This window comes from Nannobrachium achirus (genome assembly GCF_963921795.1).
Source record: "Nannobrachium achirus genome assembly, chromosome: 19".
NCBI classification, from domain to species: Eukaryota; Metazoa; Chordata; class Actinopteri; order Myctophiformes; family Myctophidae; genus Nannobrachium; species Nannobrachium achirus.
In genome coordinates this window covers 20,546,536-20,567,915 of record NC_137826.1, presented here as the reverse complement: position 1 = coordinate 20,567,915, position 21,380 = coordinate 20,546,536, and the positions used below count along the sequence as shown (strand labels likewise).

Here is a 21,380-nt window from a genome sequence, read left to right as displayed (position 1 = left end):
GATTATTTTGTTTATCTTCTCTAAACTATTCTGATTATAGTAATATCAACATTGTTGCATATATATTTAATTATGCACTTTTATGTTGATTTTACTAAACTTTGAACAAATCATCTGAGAAGAAACCCTGAAACATTTCTGAGTTTATGTTAATGTCAGATAATGTTGGCATTGTCATTCTCCAGACCACGCATATGTAGGTTGTATTCATTTAGCCCACTCAACCCAAAACCTGGGTTATATTGACTACAATCTTGGGTCATTTTAAACAAATAATTTGGTTATTTATTTGACCCAAATTATGGGTCAACATTCATAACCAAATTTCTTGCGTTAAAATAACCAAACCTGGCATCGGTCCCTATTTGACCCGTGAGTTGGATCAAAAATAACCCAAGTTGAGTTGTTTTTGACCCAGCAGTTTTTAGAGTGTACTCATTCATCAATACACCGGATATAATGGCCTATATAACGGAGCTCTGTACTACTATCTAAGGATCAGCTATGGGGTGTTAAGGGAAGTGAGGGTAATGAGAGTGGATGCATCATTGGGTTATCAAGTGGACACTTCCTTCCACCGATGCCACATTGAATTAAGCCCACGGGAAGTCTGCTGTGAATTCTGCCTTCCTAGAACCACTACACTCTGCACCCACTCTCAACCCTGATCAAACGTCTCCTTGCCCACGCTACATTACCCAAACATCAGGATTAAGAGACTCAAAATGTCACCTTCTGAGACTGGTTCATTGTTACAAATTGCAATATGGAGGGAAGGGAAGGGAAGGAGGGAAGGAAAGGAAAGGAAAGGAAAGGAAAGGAAAGGAAAGGAAAGGAAAGGAAAGGAATACATGAAAGCTTCCCTACCGTAACACAGCTGTTGCAGGTACATTTGTCTGGACAATAATAGTATTATTTTACTCCCACTTTACTCCCACTTGCTTTGTGACATAACTGAGCTTTTACTGTATATCTTTCCATCTGTACTCCTCAAACACCTTTCTCGGAGGTCTATCGCACGCACGCACGCACGCAGGCAGGCAGGCAGGCAGGCAGGCAGGCAGGCAGGCAGGCAGGCAGGCAGGCAGACAGACAGACAGACAGACAGACAGACAGACAGACAGACAGACAGACAGACAGACAGACAGACAGACAGACAGACAGACAGACAGACAGACACACACACACACACACACACACACACACACACCAACATCACAAATCGTGCTGTCGTGCTACCATGTTCTTCCTTGTGGGATGATCAGAGTTAGTGTTGCTGTGGGTGTCTGCGATGAGTCACACCGGCAAATTACCGCAATTCAAACGGCTTTCAAATTACTTCCCTTCCAGTTGTGCGGTGTGCTGATAACCGATAACAGTTTTCATTTCAACAAGGAGTTTTGGAGGACTCATCTTTCCCTTCCGTTTGTCTGCCTTGGGGTGTAGCAGTATACAGTATATCTGTAGCCAGGTCAGTGTGTGCACACACACACAAACACTTAAGAATGGCTTCCAATTGGCAAAACCCCCTGGGGGAGAGCACAATCCAGCTTCATAGAGTGTTAGACTGTCATTCATTCATAAAAATATGGACCGGTGTATCTGCCACGCTGTGTGGAACTCAGTCAATCTTATAGGGTTATTCTTTTAGATTTTGGGACCCTTTTCTTTCACATATACATTTTCTAACTGCAATTGATTCATTTTCCTCTTAAATCTTTGTTATTTATTATTATTTATTTATTTTAATTCTTCACCCCTCAGGGCTGGCGCATGGGCAAATGTTAGGGTTTGTTTTGTTTTGTTGAAGTCTGTTCTGCATTTTCTGTACTGTGTTCCTTGCGTGTTACTGTATGTATTTTAAAATGGGAAAAAACTCAATAAAATATTTTATAAAAATAATATATATATATTTTTGATATGGTTAGAATGTTGGACCTTGAGTCAGTTAGAATCAGAAGTACTCTTCCATCATCCAGCACCTAAAATAAGTAATTAAACATCATTACTCATTACTGTTATCAGTTACAGTATTTGACCACTGATAAACAATGGTTATACCACCTCTTGGCATATACTGTCCCCAATCTCAACTCTTGCCCTTTTACTGTACAACTGGTCTGAATCCTGGTCGATCTTATTATTTTTTTGTTATGCATTTTGTTTTGTATGGAAAAGTGCACATTTTTAATATGATGGCACTACTAATTGAGCAGACAAAACTGGAACAGGAACAATATAAAATTGTTTACTCTCACCTCTCAACCCACCCAAACATTTATGTTCTGTTAGTTAAAGAGATGCATGACCCCTGTTACTGAACAAATTGATGCCCTATAGCAAGTTTGATAAAGAATAAAGAGGTTTATTGTTTTAAAATTACTTTTTTTCTATCGATTACTCACCCCATGGAGATTCGAGGAGACTCTTTGCGTCTCCATAGGGAACAAAGCAGGCTTCATAGAAAGGCTATGGAATTAAGGCCAATTTAATAGGAAATTAGGAATTCAGTAACAACAGTGCAATTTCGCCTTCCACGTATAGAGCATGCACTCTCCCATCACATGTACAAATGATTCTCAGCAAGCATCTTGCACTTATAGAACCTACACTGTGCGAGCCTATGGGTGCGTTCGGAAATGCGCGCTCAACGCACTGGTGTGCCATGTTGTTGTTTGTTTATTTCTGTGCACTTGGTGCATTGTCGTTCGGAAATCCAGTGCGCTGCGCACCCGATGTGCTGGGTGCACGCACTGAGTGACCCTACTCAGAAGTTGGGGTTTGGCAGTGTGGTGCGTCAGTGCAGTGTTTTGATTGGTTGGTTTTCATGGCGGTGTCTCACGCTTCTCAGCTGTGAACAATGGCGTAGGAAATTATAACAAAATGCACCATTTGCTGCTTTATTGGTCCTTTGGGCTTTATTGTTACACATGCATCAACGTGTAAACTAACAGCAGGTAGGCCAATGTTATGAATTAAATTACCTATCAATAGCAACTTTACGTTAGCAACTGCTGCTTTTCATGAAGTTTTCCGACTGAAAAAGCTGGTCGTTCGTAAATAAGCCACACTGAATGCACTCTACAATGTCACCACCCACTGCACTCACTACACTGAGCACACACCCGGTGCGCTTTTCCGAACGCACCTTTTATCTTTAGAGAACTACATAAAAAAAATAAAAAAGAAACACTAACCTGGTGAAACGCTAACCTGCCGACACTGGTGAATGCTAACCTGGTGAATGTTAAACTGGTCGGACCAACGGTGCTTAACCCAGTTGCTTTTTTGATACACTCGGACTGAAGGGCCTGCAAAAAACCCACGGGTAACAGCGTGGTTAATCGCTGGGACACATTGCTTTTTCACAGCAGTAATAAAATTCCCTACCATCAACAGCCCTATTCACTTCTGGCATTCAGTTGTGGCCAACTTTATTAGTTTAGCTTGTGATCCAATTGTTCAGACAGGTCAGTTATTGTTCCATTTATGTGTTACACACAAACACCCCCACACACCTTCCGCTACAGTCATATGACACAACTTTGACAGCAAAAGCATCACAGATCTACAGACACAACAAGCAGGATTACAGAGAGCCATGATGAAGGGGGTATTAGCAATTCAAACTGACAGTCCTGGGGTTGCCCTGAGGCACACTACTGTGTGAGGCATCTCTACCTGCATGTGAGAGGTAGGCTACCAGTTCACCAATCATATCGTCGTTGTCGGGTGGAAACCTTGTATGTCCAAAAGCGTTCGTTTTGTATTTATCATTTGAAAAATGAATTAAACTAGTGAAAACAGCCGATCTACATCCAAATCCATTTAAAGACAAAATACATATAGGGGGAGAAAAATTGCAATGGAACGTCACAAGACTCAGGAAGCCACAACTGGTTGTAGCTATGTGTGTTGTGTACTGTAGCTTACGGGGAGGGTACTGAAAGTGACAGCTGCGTCACTTGTTATTGGGACAGAAAGAGCTGCAATAGACTTTTAGAATCCGCTGGCTGCGCACAAAGAGAGTTTATCTTTCCTCATAATTTTTATCCCACGATTTTGCAACCCATTTTCACCCAGTGCCAATTGCCTATGTAATCCTGGGCTCTGCTCTCCCTCTGCCGTGCCTGGGGAGACAACGGACTGACCTCATGCTTCCTTCAATGCATGAGTAGTCCAAGTTGTTTCTTTTCACCTGACAGGGGGGATTTCCCCGGGATGGACATAGCGCATGGAAGGAACACGTTATTCCAACCAGTTCCTTTCCCTCCATCAAGCGCCCCGGCTGGCCAGGGGGAGGCATTATTGAGACCAGGATTACTGCATGTTTTTTGTGAGGGTATCAACCCTAGGAGACACGGGGAGAACATGCAAACTCCACACAGAAAGGCCCTATCGCCGACCCCACCTAGGGTGTGGGCGCTGATGACGCGGAGGGAGAAACACGACCCCAGCACCCACAGCGTCCCCCGGCGGGAATCAAACCCAGGACCTTCTAGCTGTGAGGCGAAGCGCTAACCACTGCGCCACCGTGCCCCACAAAGAGAGTTTATTTGGCAGCCATAGTTTGGTGTGGGCCACACCAGACTTTTATTCTACCTATGAGGGTGGATTCTGCCAATGCATTTCAATGTGAATGGAGCGGTTTGCTGCCATTTGCGGATTTCTGCAAAAAAATAAAAATAATAATAATAATTGAAAGTGGAGTAAACGTACAATATTAGCCTCTGAGGTGTAGCGGAGTAGAAGTAAAAGTATTGAAAATCGGAAATACTAAAAGTAAAAGAACCTCAGAATTGTATTCAAGTACAGTACTTGAGGACATGTACTTATTTAATTTACACCACTGATGACAAGTCTCTGTGCATTTATTTGTGTGTGTGTGCGTGTGTGCGCGTGTTGATCTTGATGCATGTGCTCAGTGTCTACGGGAGGGACGGGGAAAGATTGATGGTGTGGACTGATGTGGACTGATGTCTCACGCACTGATATGAGTCGCCTCATCAACTCCCAATTCATTGCCTGCACTGTGGCCGCGACGCCATCCGTCTTTGATGCTACTGCCACCTCAAAGACTGCAATGCACATTCTATATAGCTAATATTCAGCGGGTAAATAAATTCTGACTCGCAGACAGCCACGGAATAGGGCACGCACAGTCGCACACACATGCATGCACACTTGGGCGTCACAAGGGGGGGGGGGGAGTGGGACTGACTAGGGCCCAAGGTGGAGGGGCCATAATTATTTTATACTTTAGCTATTGAAAAATACACCAAGTGCTGCGCTGCGAGCTTGTAGATCTACTATTTATTAAAACTCGGTATGTATTTTTTAAGCGAACATTTGTAACTCGAATTTTGCTTCTGGGGGGTCCATGGAACTAAATATTTTGAGATAGGGTTCCGTGGCCAGAAACATATCATTTTGGGGGTCCTTCACATGAAAAGGTTTTAGCACCACTGATATAGAAACATACAGTAGGTTTTTCAAAAAACCTTAGAAGGATTTGAAAATATATTTTCACGATTTTTCAAAAATAGCAGATCTAACAAGCTCGCAGCGCGGCACTCGGTGCCGCGCAGTGAGCTTGTAGATCTGCTATTTCTCAATAGTTAAAGCACACAAAAATGTGAGTGAACCCTTGTACCCAGGGCCCAGAATTTGGTGCAACACCCCTGTACACACACACACACACACACACACACACACACACACACACACACACACACACACACACACACACACACACACACACACACACACACACACACACACACACACACACACACACACACACACACACACACACACACACACACACACAGTTCAGACAGCAATTCATTCGCTGGGATCCCAACGTTAACTCCTGCGGGGGCCCCACTTGATACATTAGAGTGGGTTTATGTTTTTTTCATAGAGCCTTTCTGCCTGTCTCAAGACCAAAAGACGCAACCACATCCTACGATATGAAAATGTCATATCACGATTATTGTGATCCAAGAAATCGCGATTTATGATATTATCGTGATAATCAAAATCCATTATCTTGGGGCAGAACATTTGCCAAAAAATTACGCTGCGACGCGTTGTGAGCTTGTAGATCGAGATGATAGAGAGTGAATAAAAGACTGTATCAAGTGTGTTTATTATAAGTACCCTTTACGAATTATAGAGGGTTTAAGTGGTACCGGATATGCAGCTCGGCAAATAAAAGGTGAATTGACTCCAGTGCATGACGAAGGACAATATGTCGATAAATTAGATCTCCACGATACGATTATCGTGAGTGTTTTTTATTCACGATAAACGATAACATCGCTTATCGTCCCGTCCCTACTCACAAGAGACAGACTCTCTGTACTAAAGGGCTTTCAGTGAAATGTGTGGGTTAATGTACTGCGGCTCTCAGCAAAATTCCCACCCTTTAAAACACACAGTGGAAAAGGGGATGAAATTGCACTGATTATGGCGTGGGCACCCGGGGTCCTACAGTAATGCCACACACCATCAAGCGCGAGAGCTCTATGCATTGTGTGGCAGAGACCACGTGGTGCAATTACCCACCACCTCCCCCTCTCCCCCCAATAAAGTGGCGGGGGCGGAAAAAGCTTCTGTTATTCATCAGTCCTATTTTGGCACTTCCAGATAGAAGACCTCTTCTCTCTCTGCCATCAGGTACAGCTGCATTAGCACACTTACTGAAGGCACCCCCCACCCTGCATTACCATAATTATGGCCAATATGTCAGCCCCCCACCAAAAAAAAAAAGAACAAGGGGAAATTCATCATCCCCGATCCCTTCTCCTTTCATCTTGAGCATGTCAAATTTTTAAATGTGTGCCTGCAAGCGCGGTCGCGCGCATGCACACACACACACACACACACGCACACACACACACACACGCACACGCACACGCGCACACACACACACACACACACACACACACACACACGCACACACACACACACACACACACACACACACACACACACACACACACGTGCGTGCGCACACTTCCCCATGTCTACTACCAGCACGGGAGAGAAAAAAAGGTTAATTAAAGGAAACAATAGGGCATCTACATGCAGTCATCCTTTGTTTGTCTTGGCAGTTTGGACTTGGAACCATGACTACCGGCGTGCCACAAGCCCGCCACCCCCTGCCAAGGTCCATTTGTCTGCAACATAAAATAGAGCGAAGCCTATAATTTATACTTTGTTGCACAGCGTTGCTGGCTGATAGATTTCCAAGCAATGTGACGATGCAACACGGTGCTTAAAAGTGGGAAAGTGTGTCTATGTACACTACAGCAGGGGGTCCTCAGAGTTCCTACAGGGGGTCCTCCAAATCTTTATGTGATAGAAACCTTTTTTCTCCTTTTTTATATTAACCACTTGAACCCTAACGTCCATATTCTGAGAACCTTAGCCAAAAATAGCAGATCTACAAGGTTGTGAGCTTGTAGATCGGCTATTTTCGGGCAAAGAGGTTTGGTGTAGAGGGAAAAAGAGCAGACTAAGTACAGAGTGGAAATTGACGGTTCAAGTGGTTACATATCTGCATAACACAAATTGACATGAATCCAAAAAACACTGATGATTGTGCTGTCAAACAATGAAACTGTATGGGGGTCCCTACTTCATCTCTCTCTCAGCCAAGGGGTCCTTGGCCTGAAAACGTTGAGGACCCCTGCACTACAGTATGTACAGTATGTGTGAGCTGTAGGGTATAGATAGGTCTGTACAACATGTTGCTATGCAGAACTAAACACCTTTTTTCCAATGAATGAAGAGCTTCAAAACTTCCATCAAATCCCAACCAATGAGAGTTTGCTAAAAAAAATGAATGTTTTTCTTTCTTCTTTTTTTTTGGGTCGGTGGATGGGTTCCCAGACTGACGCAAACCAATCCAAGGGAAAGTGCAACATTGTGTCATATTGTCCCTCAAACAACAACAAAAGGAACAAAGCAAAACAAGTCATACAGGTGAAAACGCCTCTATCCTGTGTGTGTTGTGCGTGTGTGTGTGTGCGTGCGCGTGTGTGTGTGTGTGTGTGCGTACGTACTGTATACACTATGGCTCAACAGTGTTGGTCCATAGCGTCCGAGCAGGAGGAACATGCAGTGAGTCAGTGTGGGGGTGTGAGCATGCTTAAGGGAAAAGGAGCTCTAATGCTGAGTGGCAGTTGATAATGCCAGGATGTTATATCAGCATCTGCCCTCAGGCGCCACGCTTACCTCTCCAAACCAGCCAACACGCCATCAAGCATTTCAGTGCACACACACACACACACACACACACACACACACACACACACACACACACACACACACACACACACACACACACACACACACACACACACACACACACACACACACACACACACACACACTAGGGATGGGACGATAAGCGATATTATCGTTTATCGTGATAAAAAACACTCACGATCCGGTACCACTTAAACCCTCTATAATTGGTAAAAGGTACTTATAATATACGTACTTGATACAGTCTTTTTTTTCACTTCCTTTCAAATGTCTTTGCCAATAAATAGCCGATCTACAAGCTCAGTGTAGATCTGGTATTTTTTGGCAAATGTTCCGCCCCAAGATAAAGGATTTTGATTATCGTGATAATATCGTAAATCACGATTTATTTTGTCACAATAATCGTGATATGGTATTTTCATATCGTCCCATCCTTAACACACACAGGCACACACACACACACACACGCCTGCGTGCGTATCATAGCATGATTGCCTTCGGTAACACATTACATTCCCCTGGAAAAGTCTCTTCACCATAAATCTAATAGAAAAACAGAGGTCATGTTTCGCCTCAGGCTATCGCAACAAATTACAACTTCATTTGATCCATGCTTATTTCATTCTGCAAACAAAGCACATATTAGCATACGGGACGCGGGTTGAGAGAGAGAAACAAAGGGTCTGCCATGCGTGTGCATGGCCAACCCTAAAGCGATCAATGGCTCGGTGGTTCATTTATTCAGAGAGCATACGTGTTATTAGACAGACGACCCTGCCCTCGTCTCCCTGCAATCGTGTGACATTTCATCACAAGCTCAGTGACATTATGATTGTAGGGATATCAAAGTTTAAGATCCATATTCCATATCTATTGAGGCTGTACATTTAAGCATCAGAGGATGTGTGCGTCTACTATGTACTGTATGAGGACAGTGTCCTGATTATTCCGATCTCACCTTCACACAAGCTAATACAAGCTGACATTTAAAAATGATACACAACTGAGCTCATGTAAAGTGCATGTACAGTACATCAGCACAGCTTATTCTAATTTGGGAACAACATTTTCCAAAAATAGACGATCTAAAAGCTGATAGATAGATAGATAGATAGATATTTTCTGCAAAGATATTTAGTGTAGCCCATGGGGCTCATAGGAATACGGTCAACAAGTATCCACCTCTTTCCGCGGGAATTTACTGGAGAGTTTTTTGCACCACACTTCCGGTTAACAGCAGACATACAAGCTCACGTTGCGTCGCAGATGCAGCCGTTGTGAGCTTGTAGATCACTCTCGGCTGCGGCGCCGGAAGCTCCGTGCAACTTCTGCGCAATGCACGACGGGATGTTGGAAAGTTGTGGATAGGGTTTAAGTGGTTAACATTGACACAGCTCTGGCAATGCTATATGTATATACTGTATCACAAAGTGCAGGTAAAGGCTCTGAGTTCTAACATTTTTAGAAGTTGTGCACCTGCACATACAACTATGGTATTCACCTGGATACTATGATACCAGATATCGTCTGGGATTTTGTATATCGTAATATCATGATATGGGATCGTGTTGTCTTTTCCTGGTTTTAACTCATTCATAGCCAAGCCCGAGTTTCCCGTGTTATTTCAGTACCCCCAGACTGCCATGGCCCGAGTTTCCCGAGTTTTCCCGTTAAAGAAAAAAAGAATGTATTAGGCAATCGCGAAATTGCATGTTTAGCCTTTATGTAACACATCTTTCAAAATGGCAGCCATGTTTGTTTACATTTGAAGACTTTGAAGGCTTCTATCTCATGAATGCCTGAACGGATTTCGCATGGGCGTGCACGTTCCGTGCACTAAAAATTGATTTGTGCACTAGAAATGTAGGAACGTGGCAGTGAGGAACTTGGGGGCCATTTTGAAAAGGCAATGAAGGCTGCATTATAGTAATGTGATGTCATTTTCAGAACTTACCAGACTGTTGAGGAGAATGGGGCTTGTTGGTCACTGTACGGCAGTGGCTCAGGAGGTAGAGTGGCCGCCTTTTGAATCAGAAGGTTCCAGGTTCAATTCCTGGCAACATGTGGGCAAGACACCCCCCAAAACTCTTCCAATGAGCAGAAAGGGAATGATGTACATAACATCAACATCCTACAAACAGATGCAGCTCCTGCATGGAGGAAAGGACAGTTTGGAGAGAAACAATCAGTGGCGGAAAGTAAAAGCCTAAGCATAGTTGTTTTTAAAACAAGCAATACACCTTGTCCAAGTATATTCAAACAATTCATGTAACTAATTTCCGCTTGATAAAACAATGTTAAAAAAAATGCAATAAAAACCATTTGTTTCTCCCAAAAATCCATAATGCTAGTTATAACAATATTATCAGTATTATAGCAGAGAATGCACAAGAATTGCTATTTTGAAAAGGGTTTGGCAATTTGATTATAGCCGATCTAATCTCACAACGCGAACTTCAGCATAATGAGTACTTTTGGTACTTTCATTTTGAATACTTTTGTACTTTTACACAAGTACATTTTGACTACCGGACTTGTACTTGTAAGGGTGCACACACACCAAAGTACCTATGAGAGTGGAATCTGCATTCTGCCAATGCATTTCAATGGGAAGGGGCGGTTTCATGTCAGTGGAGCATATCTGCGTGCCGTGCCGACCTTGCGTTTAGGCTGCACCCACACCAAAGTATGGTCACCAGCGGATACTCTTTTTGTGCGTGGCTGACTAAAAACGCAGAGAGTGTATTCTGTCCCAAATCCAGCGACACGCCTGTCAGTCACTTCCAGAACCCTCCCCATTCCACCCTCGACTCACCTGATTGGACAGAGGGGGAAAACCGGAGAATGTATCTGCTCCAGCATAAACGCAAGGTCGGCGCGGAGCGCAGATATCCTCTACCGGCATGAAACCGCCCCCTTCCCATTGAAATGCATTGGTGGAATGGGGATTCCAATCTCATACAGTAGGTACTTTGGTGTGGGTGCAGCCTTATGCTGAAGCAGATACATTCTCCACGCAGATTCTGGTTTCCCCCCCTCTGTCCAATTGGATGAGTCGAAGGGGGAATGGGGAGGGCTCTGAAAGTGACTGACTGGTGCGGCACTGGCTTTGGGAGAGAATGCGCTCGCTGCGTTTTTAGTCAGTCACGCACCAAAAGAGTTTATCCACTGGCGTCCATATTTCGGGGTGTGCAGCCTTACAGACTATTTATGCAGGTATTAAGTAACACATGTGAGTACTTCATCAGAGGGCCCGGACAGCTAGGTTAGCGGACCGAGCATCTAGGCTGCTGATGTATGACAGCGTGTCGCGGGTTCTACTCCCGATCCCGACTACCTTCGCTGCTCTCAAGGCTTTCAGACACATCAGAAAGAACAACAGTCTCCACAATGCAGCACCATGTGCACATCAGGGTTCCTCTCCAGAAGTTCCTCACTAAGGATATCTTATTTATTTTTGAGCGGTGGTAAACCGCTCCTATAAGTGGCTGTGCGTGTGTCTGTAGCCTTTTTCCTCAGCTTTTTGCCATAGCAAAACGTGTGTGTGTAGCATACCCTGTACATCCTAGACTCAAATCCTAGTCTGATGACATTATGCAAGCACGACCACAGCTCACTTCACATTGGGTGTGATTTTTTAATTTAGAGTAGCCGATTACATTTATTACCCCCGTTTTCTCCCCAATTTAGTAGTCATGTCAATTAATTCCTCCCACACACATTTCTGTGTTTGTCACTGCTGTCGTATCCTAATGACTCACCTGCCACCGGGAGGCCTTCATCCTATACTCCTCCCGCGCAACACTCCCTGCCGACAGGTGCCGCCCCAGCCTGTAGTAGGAGTATGTGCAATGACCATTATTACCTGCCCTGGAAATAGACGCCCGACAAAGCTGAATGCATCATAGTGGATTCAAACCCACAACCTCCGTGTTGGTGGACAGGGACTTTATCACTGCATCACCAAGCACCTCCAAAAGATATCGTATAGGCCTACATCCTCACAGGGCCAGAGACTACTAGGGCCTATATGACAGAAATGATGCAGGCCTATGCTTATTTTAATTATTTGTAGTCTCTGAATCAGCCTATGACTGTTTTGCTGCACTTTACACCCGTAGCCTAATTATGTAGACCAGGCTAACCTCTAAACAAATTAAGCAGTAATTGTGAGCCTCCGAAATAGGACCAATTTAAACAGCTCACCTGGCTGGCTGGAAGGCTTAAGTATGAGTCTCTTTCCTGGCAAGAGCAAAGCTACAGATGATGCTCATGCAAGTCATTGTGCAGTGGTGTAAAATAACTATGTACATTTACTCAAGTACTCTACTTGAGTAATGTTGTACAATTTTGAGGCACTTTTACTTTACTGGAGTATTTCCCATTTTCAGTACTTTTACATCTACTCCACTACATCTCAGAGGCAAATATTGTACTTTTACTCCACTAAAGTCATTTGAAAACTTTAGTTAAGCCTACTAGTTACTTTAACTGTAGATTTTGATTATTATTACAAAACATACATTACCCATTTCAACCCTATACATATATGAAAATAGCAGATCTACTAGCTCACAATGCTTCACGATGCGACACATTGTAAGCTTGTAGATCTGCTATTTTCAAAAGATTTTTTTACATTTGAAAACTTGAAATGGGACATTTGTGTAGAGGCCTAGCCTACTTTTACTTTTGGTACTTTAAGTAGATTTTGATTCCAATACCAGGCTTGCCAACACTCATGGATTTGGCAGGAGTCTCCTGGATTTTGACCCCATCTCCTGGACTGGCATTTCTCCTGGATTTGGTATCAAACTCACAAAATTCACCAGAACACAGGAAATTACAGACCCCCGCTTTAGGGGTGGGGGTCAGATATTCACTTAATGTAAGTAATGACCTTAAAGATGAGAAGTCATTATTAAAGACATCTTACTTTGCTTCAGTCATCAAATCTGTACACCTACATTTGACATTTTAAGGCTGACATTGTACCCATGATGCTAGTAAAGCAAGCCTGATACAAGTATCAAACATGCACAAAATTCAACAGAACACAGGAAAATATATATCTGTTAAGAAGTTTTGGGGGGAAGAAGACCAGACCCCAGTTGGGGAGTTCCATGCACCCCCCAAAAAATAAATCTCCTGGATTCTGACAGTCCAATGTTGGCAACCCTGGCCAATACTTCTGCACTTTTACTCAAGTAGGCCTACGTTTTGAATTCTGTACTTGTAACAGAGTATTTCTACATTGCAGTATTGATACTTTTACTCAAGCAAAACATTTGAGTACCTTTTCCCACCACAGGTGCTCATGCAAGTCATCGATCGTGGAGCCAATCAACCCTAATTGAGAAAGCCTGCTGTGACAGTGACAGGTCACTCCGTCCGAATCAGAGAGAGGAACCTAGAACAATGGAAAGAAAGCAAAAAGAAGCCAAAGAAGCTAAAACGCTATATGTTTTACGCGGGGAGGAAAATGGCTGCAGCACCAGCCTCTATCTCTACAATTTTCTCTTTTCATTGAAGAAAAGTGCCATTTCATTCATGCCTATTTCCGCTCATTCATCAGGCCGGGGCCCAGCGTAGAGAGAGACTCCAGAGCAAACCATCTCGACACGAACCGCTCTTATCAATGGATGTGACGTCAGCGCACGCTGCAGGCTGGGGGGGGGGGTCACGTGGTCCAGGGGGGCGGGGGGGAGGGTATAATACAATAAAGTTGCGCTGACCGCGGTGCTGAAAACATTTCTCTGAATGAATATTTTCCAGTATATACTCCCGCTTCGACATTAAAACCCCCACCTATTCACATAAAAAAGCACCAACAAGATCCTTTCATTTCCATGTTGTTGTCGCTCACAGAGAGGGGATTAGACAGACATTTTCTCCATCCACTGTTTTAAATGAAACACATCTTTCTTGGCTTCTTAACGCGCGTTTGTGAGTTTTTCCACCACTTTTCCCCCGCGTGGGATTCCAGGTAAGTGTGAGGACTCTCGCTCTATAGCATGCAGCATCAGTGGGCTACCAAAGCCAATCCGTCTTTGTCACTTTGGAGACGGAGCCTCGTATAGCCTATTTGTTTCGTTTTGTTATAATCATTTTGATCCTCTTTTGTCTGGAATTGGGGGAGGAATGGAGGAATTCTATTCGATGCCTGTGATTAGTTTTTTTTCCACCCCTTTTCTTTTTCATTCTTTCTTTTTTTAAATTTTACTTATTTCCCATTTGTATCAGAAAAATGGCTAGAACCTATACATTTTTGGCCATTTGAAAATAGCTGAACTACAAGCTCACAAATATGCCTCTCAAAGATTTTATTTGAAAACCTGAAATGGGACATCCTGCATAATTAGGATGTTCCATTATTCATTATACAGTTCATTATACAGATAAATGATAATTTATTTCATGGTTGTTGTATTGCCTCATAAAGGTAAATAAATGTGCAACTTTAAGACCGAGTAGCCATTATATCTATGGCTTATCGAGTAGACTGTTGCACAGTGTGAGTCACCAACGAATTTGCACCATTGTTTGATTTAAATAAAAGGTTTTTTAATAAAAACCTTCTGAAGGCTTATTGCAATAGCCTATATAGCCTATATATAGACCTATCCATAATGCAGAAGAATAGAATGGATATGCGCCAATAATTATACCACTAATGGGCACCTGCCGCTCAGTGTACAGCCAAATGAAATGAGAATGCAGCAAATGATGGGTACATTTTAAGATTTCAAAACAAAACAAAAATGTGCCTCAATAATAAGCGCTCAAATATGCAAATATCCCCATTCCCCCAAATATGTCATTATTATCTATATGCAATTGTATTCGTTTCTAAACCTTGCAAATCTGTCAAATTAAAATAAAAACAGATATATAATAATATATAATAAATAGTGAGATGGGATGATCTATTGTGCCAGCATAAATTGAGCGTCTGGCTGCATTCCACCACTGGCTCAATCACTTCTGAAACAGGCGCACAAGCGAAGCACAAAGAGACGTCTTTCAGTTCTGACACCACATTACTGAGGCTTTGTCCCTAAGAAAACAAAATGGTTTTCGATCGTGATTGAATTTGTTTATTTATTTTTGTGATAGTTTTTAGTTTTGTTTTTTCGGGGGAACGGACGATTCGCTGACCCCTGTAGGGCTCGCGGCTGCTTTTTACGCATGACTTCTCCGTATACATGCCGTCTCAATATCAGCCTCCTGCGGTCCCACGCGTGGCGCACGGAATACCAGCAATCACACACGATGATGACTGACTGACTGACTACGTTTATTTTTCAACATCCTATTTAAAGTGCATACCTTTTAGATTATATGTTTGCAATGGCAGCTGTGATCATGGCAGTCGAATGCGTTTTCGTTCGGAGGGAGAGGTGAGATGTGATCCGAATATACTGCTAATTTTTTAGTTAAGCCTAAAGCTGATTCATCTCTGACATCTGTCTCATCGACGCATTTTACTCATGGCATGTTGGCTTATTCCAGAGGCGTCATTTCATAAAGAAATAGAGGAAGGCAACAAATAAATGCTCCCATTTCTAAATGAGCGAAAATAGTGGATCTACAAGCTCTCAACGCTTCATCCAAGCTACGCGTTGAGAGCTTGTAGATCAACTATTTTCACCATTTGTTTGGGGGCTAAAAGAGAAAATGTTTGAAATCTGATCCACCTGCAAAAAAAAAAAGTTGAGGACAAATATGCATGAAATAACTGAATTTGAGGTTGAATGTGAACACTAGGGGGTGGACATTGCCATGCTGATTTCCCAAATGACGCCCCTGATCTCATGTTGTCTTATTCGTTAACCCCGATGAATCGACCTTAAGGCGAATTTATTTACCATTTAAAAGCTATTCCTGGTATCAGATTAATCCGCGCAAAGACACAATTGCTCGAAACGCACGCTACGGACAAATGAAAAAATTATGTCCCACATGACCTTAAGGCTTTGTGGCGTTTTAGAAAAGAGATAATTAAACAAAAAACTAAATAAAGCAAAACAACATAGGCCTATAATAGTTCTCTTCCATCATCCGTGTAGCTACACAGTCATTAAAATACCTCCTATATTCTGCTGCCTATTGTATGTGATGAATGTGCGTTTAGGCCAGACGCCAATGTCCTGATACCTTGCTGTCACGCAAGAATGGCAACATTGAAATGTGCTCTGAAGACTGCTCATTCAACCGGAATAAAAACGATTCTTTTGCACAATTCAAAGGAATGGGCCCTATTTTGTACGCTAGATATGAATGCATTTTTGCCTGGATTTGATTTGGTGGTATCTATTTTTCTTTGTGTGATATGGTCGAGCTCTACATCACAGAAATACTGTGAATGCATGGCTAAAAATCTAATCAATCAAACCAGTTCTGGTGAGCTCATTCTCATTTGTACTCCAGCAATTCAGAAAATGTTGAATGTATTTCTGACCACTGTACCGTAAACATACACCTGCAGCATTCTCCACCGAAACCATGTGCATTGTAATCTCATTGATTTCTCACCCCCCCCACCCTTCTGTTCCAGGTGCTTAACCTCCCTCCTGCCAGTTCTGCATGGTCATGACCTGTCGTCACATCCCTTCCACAGCCCGCCTCGTCCTATTGGCTCTGCTCATTGTCACTCCACAGCTGGCTGGCACCGCCCCTGCGCGGGGTGACAGAGGGGAGGGAGGAGGGGCGGAAGGGCGCACCCGGACACACCGCAAAGAGGACGCCCTCCACTCCCCGGCTCTCGCCGACGTCGGCGCCGCCGAAGGCGTCCAGGCACCGGGTCAAGATAGCCCGCTGTCAGACAGCCAGACGGACCCTGGCGGAATGCTGGCCGTTCTGCTAGAGGCCCTGGACCACCCAGGGGACATTCAGGACAGAGGGAAGGGAGCCAGGGAAGCGGGGCAGGGCGAGGAGCCGCTCCCCGCAGAAATCTCTGAGTCTGGCGAGATAAGGAGAATGGGGAAGGAGGAGGGAGAGAGACCTGCTTCACAAGGGGAGAGGGGAGGGCTTCAGAGGGGGATGGAAGAGCTAGTGGTAGGCTATTTAGTAGCTGCCCAGGGTGATGGCTTACGGGAAGGAGAGAAAAATAATTCATCAGAAGAGGGTCCAGAGAGGTTGGAAGAGGACAGGAGAGCCCTGGCCAACAGGGTTAGCGAGGAAAGGGCTAAACAAGAGGAGATGGGGGGAAGCATTTTAGCGAGGCTTCTAGAAAAGGGCAGACCTGGCTCCCTCTCACAGGGAGGGGGGAACCTTTCTCTGCAACGCAAAATACGAGGCTACTTCCAAAATATTGACTTGGGTCTCCAAGACAATGAGATCCTGCCTCCTCTGAAGGGCTACAAGGCGTACAACACCCAGCTGGCTCGCGCCGGCAAGAAGCTCCACTGGCAGGGCGAGCAGGCGAGCAACCGACCCGCGCAGGGCGGCAACTTCATGGACGACTTTGAGAACGAGGGCGGGGGCGAGGTGGTGGAGGAGGAGGAGGAGGAGGTGGAGGAGGAAGAGCAGAGCCTCTCCCGTCTGGACGAGGAGGCCCAAGCCCGCGCCGAGAAGCAGGAGGTGCTCCGGCAGCAGGAGGAGGCGGAGCGAGCGAGGGAGGAGGAGCAGCGTCTGGCGGACATCGCGTCCGACATGCTGCTGCAGTACATGGGCAGGAAGCAGAAGCAGCAGCAGGCGTACATGAAGCCTCGGGAGAAGAGCAGCGGGGGCTCGGCCACCAGCAACACGGCCGAGGACAAGCGCTCCGAGGAGGTGGTCACCGACGACGACATGGACCAGCAGATGATCGACAGGCTGATCGAGGTCAGCAGCAAGCTGCACCTGCCCGCCGACGACGTGATTGAGATCATAAGCGACGTCGAGGAGAAGAAGAAGAAGAGGAAAGAGCTGCAGCGGCAGCAGCAGCTGCAGCCGCCCGTCAGCGATGCCGTCGCGCCGCGCTTCCGCCCCCTGGTTCCCCTGCCCCTAGCCGCCCCGCCCATCTACCACTACACAGCATCCAACAACCCCAAGAAGGCCCCTTATGCTTACAATTCTAACAAGCAATGGCAAAAGGATAAGGTGAAGTCATACAAGCAGGACTATTGGTATAAGCCTCAAAAGCAGCTCGACTACTGGTACAAACCCCAGAAACAGTTTTTAGCCTTCCCCTCCTATCCGTACTACCAGAAGCCATATCGAGCCTACTACCCGGTCTACTTCCCTTATCCCAAAGCACAGTATTATGGCAAGCCTCTCCCCCCCAGGGACCAATCATTTGGCCCCCAGGACCTTGACCTCAAGCCCCCAAGGCGCCGGCACAGGGCTGGGGGTAAGGGCCGTGGGCAAGGCCGTGGGCAAGGTCGTGGGCAAGGCCGTGGGCAGGGCTGGAGGCAGCAGGCAGCGCCACGCCTGCCTGTCACCCCTTATATCTCTAACTATATCCTCCCCCACCCACGGACATACGAACCCCTACCTCCCCCCAACCCCATGTCTCCGCCCAGGAGAGGGCGACGTCCCCCTTACTACTACCAACAAGTGACAACACCGGGAGACGATTATGAGGAAGACGGACTCGTGCCCCAGCTGGACAGTGAGGAGGAACTGGAGAACTTTATTGAGAGGATCTACATGAAACGCAGAATGTATTAATAAAGAGAACTTCTTTGGGGAGACATTTGTCAGAGCAGAGGGACCAAACAGATGCGGGAAACAAACAGAGGTAGCTGGAGAAGAGGATGGAAAAGAAAAGAGATAGAGGAATGCTTAGTGGATACACATAGTTGCACACCAGTGTCTGCCACACAAATAAAAAAAACATCCACAGCTCACAATGCATCTTGGTGCATTGTGAGCTTAAGACTTCAGGCAATTTTTGGCACGTGACACTAACACACAACTAAGTATAAATAAGGCTTTAGAGTGGAGGATGGTGTTTTGAGTGTGGTGGAAGGAAGGAAATAGTGTTAAGAAGGAAATATTTGTTGTTACTTTTTGTTTGTGTTAACTTTTTTTTTTACTGTAGTTTTTTTGTTGATTTCTGGACAGGAGAGGATGAGAAGAGGGTAGGGTTTCAGTTTAAAGCTTAAGTTATACTCCTTTGCATGACTGTTGCTTGCCGACAAGAACAGTTTTTCAAGTTAGTAACATTGTTAGCTTGAAAATCAGTTATTGAAGGACAAGAGACACAGTCATACTACAGAGTTTAAATTAGGCTTAAGCTAATCCCTGTAACCATGTTCAGCCTCTTGCTCAGTTTACATTTTGAAACAGAACATACCATGGTGTGTGTGTCTGCCTCCATTCAGGTCAATCTCTGATGCTCTTTCATATTTCAGAGTTTTCTAAAAAAGAACATGCAATGTCACTCTCTCTCACACACACTCACACACACACACACGCGTACACATACTGTACACACACAGACAGACGCATGCACACAAACACAGCACATGCATGCATGCACCTGCAAACTCACACATGCATTCACATTTGGACACATTCACAGTCAAACGTGCAAGAGACCCATGTTTACAGCACTACTTGCTATCTTTTCTGTAAGTCATAAATAATATGGATTACATAGTATGACAGTGACTGGTGAAAAACACAGCAGTAAAGCAAAGCTGAAAAATGATACTGTCCAAAGATGTTTATCATCTTCTTAACTTCCTTTCTTATTCCTTAATGAACTGAGACGAAAGAAATCCTTCTTTCAAATGAAAGTATTTAAAAATCACCTTACAAGCATTCTTATTTTAAGCTTTCCCCAACCAGTAGAGAGACCCTGTGGAGTCCAAAAGCACAAACTGTGGCATCAAACACTTCCAACATGAGAGACTATATGGGTTTAATCATTCTCGGGTAACAACTGGTTTGCTATCACACAGTAAAAATCCTCAGTGTTGTTAATTTAATTCTGGGAGTGTAAAATGGATATAATATTTCACACTCCCAGAGTTAAATTGCAGGCATCAAAGCAACCGTGACCAGCAAGAGGTCCTTTTAAATGTAGGTCAGCTTCATTTTTGATGGAACAAAATCTCCATCCAATCACTTGCATCTAGTTTTTGCACACATTGTTCCAATTTCATCTCATCATCAGCCTTGCTTTTCACTTATAATATGTATTATTCTTTTCCTTTGTTTCAACAAAAGATACTTGAAGTTGCACCTATCTGTTCTGCCGCCTTCGTAAGGGTTTTAAAACAGATATCAACCAAGAGAGATGACAAACATTTTTTGTTCATTTTCAAAAGACATTCATTGAGAATGTCTTTTGGCCTGGGGAGTCAGCGATTGCGCTTAAAACGTTAAATGCACGTCTTTCTACTTGCATCTAAAAAATGAACAAAAAAAGAAAAAAAAGAGAAAAAAGAAACAGTGTGGAGAAACCAATATGGAAGTTTCTCTGACTAAACTGTGAACATAAAAATACAAAAATATAAAAATAAAAGGAAGAAGGCCACTGTGTCTGCAGTGAAGCCGCCCTGTCTTGTAAAAGGAGAGTGTTGTTGTTGATGTCACCTTTAGCATTGTAAGATGTACAGTGTGAAATAAATATGCCTGTGCAATGTGTAAATAACAGCATGATGATTACTAGTTTTGCTATAAGAGGAAAAATAAAAGCAATTATTTTATTAAAGTTAAGGTTTTTAATGCCTTTTTGGAGAGTGCTACTACTGTATCACTGTATGTTGTACATTACACAGCAAAATCCCTGATTTCAATTTAAAGTTACATTAATATTCAGGTTTTTGCTGTAGCGAGTGAAAAAATGATTGATTTCTGTCGAGGGGAAACATACAGCACACACCACAGAAAAAAGCACAAAGGAACACTTACTGAGATGTGTATAAAGGTGAACAATGGGGGGGGGGGGGGGGGAGAACGTTACAGCTAACATGATACACAACTAAGTTGTGTATCGTGTTTTTCCAGACATCATGAGCACGGTGAATGACATAGAGCAAAGTGTCAACGGAGAGGAGCTTACCTTAAGACCTGTCAGTCAAACAAGGGGCAGCTCACATGGCAAGCCGCCATAAACATTGAAGTGATTCTAACAAATAACAATGATAAATACATTACAATTTGGTTAA

General features: G+C 44.0%; 1 protein-coding gene across 1 annotated transcript; it reads left to right on the top strand.

The window, feature by feature from the left end:
• Positions 1–16,863: 16,863 nt before the first annotated feature.
• On the top strand, positions 16,864–18,930 carry LOC308304676 (uncharacterized protein; the record flags this gene model as incomplete). The annotated part of the gene is made up of 1 exon (XM_080749301.1): positions 16,864–18,930. The coding sequence occupies one exon, from the start codon at positions 16,864–16,866 to the stop codon at positions 18,928–18,930; it is 2,067 nt and encodes a 688-aa protein (XP_080605427.1).
• Positions 18,931–21,380: the final 2,450 nt, after the last annotated feature.